The following is an 8,468-nucleotide window of genomic DNA, read 5'->3' on the forward strand; positions in this document are numbered from 1 at the left end:
AAAAATGGATCATACATCTAAATATGAAACCTAAAACTGTACAACTTGTAGAATATAAGATAGAATCTTTATGACCTTGGTTAGGCAATAATTTCCTACATATAACACCAAAACACAACTGATAAAAGAACTGTTCTTCATTAAAATGAAAAACTTCTGCTCTCCAAAAGACATTTTTAAGAGAATAAAAAGACAATTCTCAAACTGGGAGAAAATATTTGTAAAACTTATATCTAATAATATACTTATATCCAGCATATATACAAAGAACTCTTAAAATCAACAACAAAAGCGAATCACTCAATTTAAAAAGGGGGCAAAATATTTATGTATATTGATACTTCACTCAATATATATGCATGGCAAATATGCCTATGAAAAGATGTTCAGCATCATTAGTGACTAGAGAAGTGCAATTTAGAACCACAATGAAACATGGCTAAAATTATAAGACCAGGCATATCAAGTGTTAGGAAGGATGTGAAGGAATGAGAACTTTCACACACTGCTATAAGAATGTAAAATGGCACAACCATTTTGGAAAATGTAAAAGTTAAATGTATACCTACCATATGGTTCAGTCATCTTACTCCCATGTATTTGTCCAAGAGAAAAGCATATGTCCTTAATAACAGTTCTACATGAAACAGGTGCAGCACCTCAAATCTGGAAACCACCCAAATGTCCACTAACAGGTGAATGGATAAACTGTGCAAATGGTGGTATAGCCATATAGTAGACTACTACTTGGCAGTGAAAAGCAATGAACTATTGATACATGTAACAACTCACATGGATCTCAAATAATTATGCTTAATGGATAAATATGTGGTATACACACACACACACACACACACACACACTAGAATACTACTCAGTCATTAAAAAGAATTTGAGTGAGTTCTACTGAAATGGATGAACCTAGAACCTGTTACACAGAGTGAAGTAAGTCAGAAAGAAGAAAAAAAATAATGTGAATCAACGCATATATATGGAATCTAGAAAAATGGTATTGATGAATCTATTTACAGGGAAAGTGGAGATGCAGATATAGAAAACTGACTTGTGCACAGAATGGGGGAAGAAAAGAGTGGGACAAACAGAGAAAGTAACACTGACATATATACACTATCATGTGTAAAATAGCTAGTGAGAAGTGGCTCTATAACATATCACAGGGAGGTCTGTGATGACCTAGAGGGGTGGGATAGGGGGAGGGGAGGGACGCTCAAGAGGGAAGGGATAATATGCATAATTACGGCTGATTTGCAATGCTGTATGGGAGAAACCAATACAACATTGTAAAGCAATTTTTCTCAAATTAGAAAATAAAAAAAGAAATGAGATGATCTTCCCTCCAAAAGAATATATGTTGCATGATTCTTTTCATGTAAAACTATAGAAAATGAAAATGACTCTATATTGTCAAAATACAGATTAGTGGTTGTCTGGGACAGCATAGGGAGAAATGGGAAGGAGAGATTACAAAGGGGCATGGCAAAACTTTTCGAGGTGATGGATATGTTTGCTATCTTGATTATGGTGATGGTTTCATGTCTGTATACATATGTTAAAACTTATCAAATTGTATACTTTAAATATGTAGGGTTTGATATATGTCAACTACATCTCAATAAAGCTATTAAATAAAAAGCATGTGGTAGATACACAGAATACTAAATTGGAAAGATAACTGAAAGGACAAAAGGCAAGTTGCAGAATACTGTAGTCTTATTTTTATAGGAGAATAAGTTTATGCAGATTCTTTATTAAGAGGATATGCAATGGAAGATTATAGAGTACTAGGCACCAAATGTTAACACAAGAAAAACTTTAAATAAGAGATTCAAAAATATTTGTAGAAGTCTATTTATTGATATGGAAAGATAGTCACAAGAGACAGTGGAGGACCAGGAGAAGGCAAGTTACAAACAGTATTTACAGTATGGTCCTGTTTCATTTTAACTTCTTAACAAAGTATATAATCCAATATTTTTACATACTGAGACATTCACTTCAACTCAGATAAGAGGTTCTAATTCCTACCATGAGTTTTAGAAAACAGAGCTATAGCAGACCTTCAGGAATCACTATCATGTAGACTGAGGCATCAGCTTCTCTCCTAGCTTTCCTGTTTTGTGTTGATGAAGCTGCAGTTCTAGGCCTGGGCCTAAATTTCTCCAATTAAGTTTATCCCATACAGTTTTAGCTGGTACAAATACAGAGAGTAGGCTTGCCTACTAGTAAAAGATAGAACGGTTTTATCTTTTCATGACTCACAGGAGAATTAAATTACAAATGGTAAACAAATTAAGGTAGCTTTGCAAGGAGGAAGAAAACAATTATCTTTTAAAACGTAAGGTAGGAAACAATGTACAGAATGACTCTAGTTCTTTAGAGGGAGAAAGTACATACAGATTGAAGCCCATAAGGTCATATAGCAAATTTCAATTGTTTTGACTCCAAATTTACATCTTATCCATTCAGCTGTTTTGGTCACCAACTGTTTCCCAGACACTACCAGTGAAATCCATACACATTCATCCTAGACTTTTCTTCTAACTCCAGCAAGGTTTAGCCAAATGCCTAATGGACATGTGCATTCAGAGGAAGTTAAGAATTGCAAGACTGGCAGGAGCATTATCTACAGCAAAATTTGATCATTAAAATCGATCTGTGAGCCATGAAGGCTGCCACACAAAAAAGTGGAAGAGGGCTATAAGGTAGCAGGGCAACGAGAGCGGGTTTGGTATCAGACAAAATAGCAATGCCACTTGTCTGCCATGTAAATCTAGGAAAAATGATTTAACCTCCCTAATTCTCATTGGAGGTGATCCAGAATGAGTTATAATCGTAAAAAAAATACCAGTACATAGCTCAGAGAACCATTGTTGAAAAGAGGAAACCTGTAATATGCAGTGCTAACACAGTTACTGACATTAACAGTAGGTACTCTGGAAATTGTTTCCTCTTTACACCTACCTCCTTTCTCGTCTGTATGACTTGACATAAATGAAATAGCCAAAAAATGAGTTATAAATGTAGTTATCAAAATAAAAATGAATATTACATTTTATCTGAGATTCAGGGCCATTTGTATGTTGTAGAATGAGTTATCTGATTCAGGTAGAATAGGGGAAAAACAGTAATTCCTTTTACGTTAAACAGCCTGTAGCAAGCAACCCTGCCATTATATATTGAGAGTGCACATTTGGCAATGAGCATGTGCGGTATATATATATATGTTTGTGTACATATATACACATATGAGTTCATGTGTATCATTAGATATCTTTTTGTGTATATGCCTTTTTTATGCAACTAGATTATAAATTCAATGATATTATCTTTTTTAATCATTTGAAATTGTAAATGGATTTAAGCAGCTACTAATGAACAAGTTTAGCTTCCTTACGATGCAGCAGTTTACTATCTGAAATTAAGTAAAATGTTAAAAAGCTCTCCATCTACACAAGATATTAATTGAGAATGAAACACTGACACCCCAGAATGGTCTAGCTCAGGCTAGACTGTCACAGGTAATACTGTGTTAAAGATGTAATTCATAACATGCACACTGTAATAACCAAAACATTACGCATGGCTCTTTGGGAACAGCCAGCCTATTCAAGTGTGTAGATTGTTAAAAGCATTCTCTTTTATTTCTAGTTCATTTTACATTGTTTCAATAATCACTTTAACTTCACGGAAAATGGCCATGAGAGTAGTATAACTGGAGTGATCAACGACTACAATCGAGCCCTTTCTGATATGCTCTTTTATGTTAATAAATATGGCCACAGCACTAACGAGATTGGCTTTTGCCTCTTTCTGGTTAAAGATGAGTTTTAACGCTGCTAATGATTCTGTATTGGTCATATCTCTGGCTGCAGTTGGATTTTCAGACATATTCAAAAGTACTTTCAAAACAAGATTTCTAGTTTTACGATTTCCAAGGGACAGCAAATGGAAAAGCTCTGAAAAGTAATTGGCAACAATGTGATGATGGTTAGAATCAGTAGTCAGTTGTCCTAATATCTTTAATCCAGACTGCTGTCCAGGTGAATTCAAGGGAAAAGATATGGTTTCTTTACACATATGCTTAACATGTAATTCAACCTTGCGTTGTCTTTCATCCCCAGAAGGGGGATTCAGAGTAATGACAGCCTTTTTTCTCATTTCAGAGGAAGGAAAACTGAGCAAGCTTTCAATAAGTGTCACTACACCCACCTCATTAATGAACTCTTGAGCAAATGGATGAACATTAATGATCCCCATTGCAATCTGAGCTATTTTATGAATGAGAGGATCAGTAGTTGACTTAAGTAAGGTAATAAGTCTTTCGAACTCCTCAGAATCCATGTAGCATTCCATTCTGCAAGGGCAAGCAAATGGCTTAATCCCATTCACTTCCCTGATCCTGATTTGGCGCCTAATTTCCTCTATGGTCTGGATGCAAGGGTCAGAACCAAATGGGAACTCAGAGACAGGCTGTGAGCTAGAAGAAGTGCTTCTAGAAGGGCGTGCTGCTGCTGTGGCCACAGGCGAAGAACAGGTATTTTCCTCAGCAGAAGCCAGGACAAAATATGAAGGAGGCTTTTTCTCAAATGTCACTTGGGATCTAAAGCCTAACACTGCTGGAGTTACAGCAGGAGCTTTGGGCCATATAGTTACCTCAGACCAGTCCTTAGGCCTATCTTTTTCATTAATTTCATCCACAGGCTGAGGCTTAATTATCCTGCTCACAGGTCTAGGGTTAGGGTCAAAACTAGTTTCATCTCCTTCCCAAAACCAGCTCCCAATAACGTTCTCCTCCTCCTCCTCCTCAGCTCCTGGCCTAGCCTTACAGCTGGTCCCAGCCACAGGCTCCAACTTCTCAGCACAGGATGGGGGACCAGTATCAGCTTTACCTTCATCCTTAGCACTGAAATGTTTACCAATCTTTTCTCCATTCCAGAACCAGGAACCAACATTGGCCTCTTCTCCAGCCCCAAACAAGGTATCCGTACGAGTCTTATCTTTGCATGTAAACCTGGACTCAGCAGTAGCCTGAGCCGCAGAACAAAATCGAGCTGCTCTAGCGGCCTCATCTTCAGCTTTGGGACGGACATCTGGCAGATGTTCTTTCATCTCAGTAACAATCTTGTTCTTAGACGCTGCCTTCCCCACTGCCACTGCATCTGCCCGAGGCCCTGCCTTGGTTATTGCTTTGGCCTGGGTTTTGGCTGTACCAGTAGCCTCCCTCTTTCCTTCAGCTGATCTGACTGTATCAGTGGCCTCCCTTTTTCCTTCAGCTTCTACAACAGCCCTCTTTTCAGTTCGGGCCTTCTTTTTATTCTCATTCTTTCTATTCCTATTCCTTCTGTTCCTAGCTCCAGCCATAGCCGAAGCCCAGTTATACAGATGGCTCTACACGGTCTTGGCCTTGGCTCTCAATATGTCTTGGGCCAGTGCCCTAATATTCTTTTACTAGGTTGAAGGTGATGATCTTCTGTCACTCCAAAGCCACCATAGCTAGCACTGGAGACAGACCTGAGGTGGAAGAAGAAAACGAGCTTTCAGTCTCTTCCAACTGCATTTTTCTATGCAGAGAGTCACATAGAACGTGAGAGTACAGATGGATTGTATGGTAAGAGTAGAATAGTAGAAAATGTTTTTACTTCATTTTATCCCTACCATAGTCCCACTAATGCCCAACAAAGCCCTGTCCAGACACTTTTCTTTTCTCTGCATCAAATAGGAACAGAGATGATGAGAAAGTTTGGTGAAAGTGAGCGAGACTAAGGGGTATAGCCCCTCTGGGATATACCACTATACCCCACAGGTCTATCCTGGTATGCTTCACACCAACCTGCACTGATATGGTGGACTTTTCTCCTCTTCTCTTGCTTCTGGTGTTGATAAGCCCTATAGTCAACTCACAGGTGCACCTATGAACAAAAACACAGAAGGGATTGGAACTTTAAGCATTTGGTAGATATGCATTCTGGCTTCTAAACCCAATACCTGCCTTTCCAAATCTAGAGCTTTGTTTCTGGCCTCCTTGATCCTCTTCCATGTTATCCTTCTCCACTTCCTGGGTATCCATCAATTACCCTATAGGCACAACTGTGTCTTATCCCATCCCCATTTCCTATAGATAAATGTGAAGGCAAAGGTGTGTGAGAAGTTGGAATACAATGGCTTCAAGATGTGATCTGGTCTTACTTGTCAATAGCCAATTCCCACTCCCAATCAATGAGGGTGCTCATGCTCACACTCACCTTGGATTCAAATGAATAGCTTTCGTCTTCTTTCCTAATCAAGTTCAAAGAGAACAGCTACCTGCAGATTTCTACAGGACTCTGAAAAGAACAAATCTATGAAAGACAAAAAAAAAATAGGAAAGAAAACAGAAGAGACTGAGATGACCCAACACCCATCACAAGTGTTACAACACACACTTCTGTATATTCAAGGCCATGAAAAATGTCTCCCATCTCTCTGCTCTTCCCAAGTGATCTCCCATCCACTCCCCGGCTAGAGACCTGCAGCTTGTCTAATCATACCTCCCAACTAAAGTCAGTCATTTTCCTAGCAGAGGCATCACATCCTCCCTTGAACAAAAATATGAGATGCAAGAGTGGGTAGTGGAACATAGGCAACTGTATTTAGAAGGCAGGCAGTGAAGATAATGGGGGCTATCATTTCAATACCATCCTGCATGCTGCAGCCTTTTCCCCTTCCCCACACATACATAGTTCCGATCTCATTCACCACCTATGCCAGCCAGGCCACACAGCAGGTGGTTTCAGGAGATGCTGTCTTTACCACCACAGAACAGTCCACTAGCTGAAGAGTCACACACTGCATGAAAGGGAGGGACATTCAGTAAAACACCAAAACAGTGTGCTGACAAAGGTAGAAAAGTACCAGGTTAATGAACAGATTCCCAGAATTCCTAAAATGTCCTTTTGAAGAATCAAGGAATAAGTGAATAAACGTCTCTCACCTTTCAGAATTGATACCCACTCCCAGTAACTCTCAGGGGCTTCCCTGGTGGCCCAGAAATGCGGGAGACCTGGGTTCGATCCCTGGGTCATGAAAATCCCCTGGAGAAGGAAATGGCAACCCACTCCAATATTCTTGCCTGGAGAATCCCATGGACGGAGGAGCCTGGTGGGGCTACAGTCCACGGGGTCGCAAAGAGTCAGACACGACTGAACGACTTCACTTTCCTTTCCCAGTAACTCCAAAATTCTGTGGGACTGCTTCTGCACCAAAATGAGAGTGGCTGTGAAGGGAAAATGGGTTTGGGTTTCCAGAACCAGAAACTGAATGGGCAGACTGACTTCATGCGTTCTAGACTGACCCTGCAGAAAAATTTCCTCTCTATTATAAAGAGCCATTGCCACACTTCAACATATTCAAGTGCGCTAGGATGTCCAGAAAACAGGTTCCAAACGAGAAACGTGGATTAATACATCATTTATTGATATGGCTCCTTCCTGTGAAAGCCTACGGACTCCTCACCGTGTCATCTGCTTGCATTTGACACGTGCAACAGCTAAATACAGAAGGCAACTAAACAGCTGTGTTAAGAAGCAACAGATTTGTCATTCTGGTGTCTTCATAATCTATGCGCTCAGTTCCCCTTCAATTGAAGTCGCCAGATCAACTGCGCAGACAGAAGACTGACATCAAAGAGGGCACGACAGGACCCTTGGCAGAACCGTGGCCCGGGCTGCTCCCGTCCCGGCTCCGGCGGCCTCCCCGGGGCCCCCACACCGGCTCCCTCCGCCATGTCGGCGGTAGCAGCTTCCCGCACAGCCCTCTCCCCGCACTGGCGCCGTCGAGGGCGGGGCACAGGCGCCCGGAAAGCCCGCCAAGGACTGTCCACGTCGTTCGCCTCCCCAGCATCCGAGGGAGCCCCTGCGGCCAAGACCCGGCCCCGGCCCGCGCCGGTCGCCGCCTTCTCAGCGCCAGTCCCCAGGCGCTCAGGACTCTCTAAGGGTCCGGCTCCGACCCGCTCGCCTCCCCGTCCTCAGGCTGCCCAGGGCAGCCTGTGAGCCGGTCGTCGCCCGCGAAACCCCCACTTGCCTTCGCAGGCGCAAGGTCCCGGTGGTCGGCCTCCCCACTCCGGTCGCAGCTCCCCTCTCGATTCCCACGGCTCGCCGTGAGGGCAGAATGGCAAAGAGGGCTCCCGCCCCCCGCGCCAAACCCCGCAGGGGCTGCACAGGTTGCGGTACCGACCGCTCGCTGCGAGAGTCTTAGCAAGGGGGGCGGAGAGATACGGCACGAACGGGCTCGACGCCCCCTCGCAGGCCCACCGTAGTTCCGACCCACAGTGGGCGGGGCCGGGAGGAATGCCAGCCTGAGGGGCGGAGCCCCGCCGCGCCGCCCCGCCAGCCTTCCGCCATCCTGCGCCGCCCTCCTTGCGGCGACCACCCCCACGCTTCGGGCCCTGCAGCGTAGGGGGGTCGCGGGCC

General features: G+C 42.9%; 1 protein-coding gene across 1 annotated transcript in view; it reads right to left on the reverse strand.

Moving 5' to 3' along the window:
- Positions 1 to 1,853: 1,853 nt before the first annotated feature.
- BHLHB9 (basic helix-loop-helix family member b9) overlaps positions 1,854 to 8,468 on the reverse strand; it is a 54,837-nt gene continuing 48,222 nt past the window's right edge. The window contains exons 3-5 of the mRNA XM_040266297.1: positions 6,264 to 6,359; positions 5,852 to 5,930; positions 1,854 to 5,532 (exon numbers count right to left, since the gene is read on the reverse strand). Coding sequence (XP_040122231.1) covers positions 3,676 to 5,382 — 1,707 coding nt within the window. The 5' untranslated portion in view covers positions 5,383 to 5,532; positions 5,852 to 5,930; positions 6,264 to 6,359 and the 3' untranslated portion in view covers positions 1,854 to 3,675. The remainder of the gene's footprint in view (positions 5,533 to 5,851; positions 5,931 to 6,263; positions 6,360 to 8,468) is intronic.

The sequence above is a fragment of the Oryx dammah genome, unplaced genomic scaffold (assembly GCF_014754425.2).
Source record: "Oryx dammah isolate SB20612 unplaced genomic scaffold, SCBI_Odam_1.1 HiC_scaffold_23, whole genome shotgun sequence".
Classification (NCBI taxonomy): domain Eukaryota; kingdom Metazoa; phylum Chordata; class Mammalia; order Artiodactyla; family Bovidae; genus Oryx; species Oryx dammah.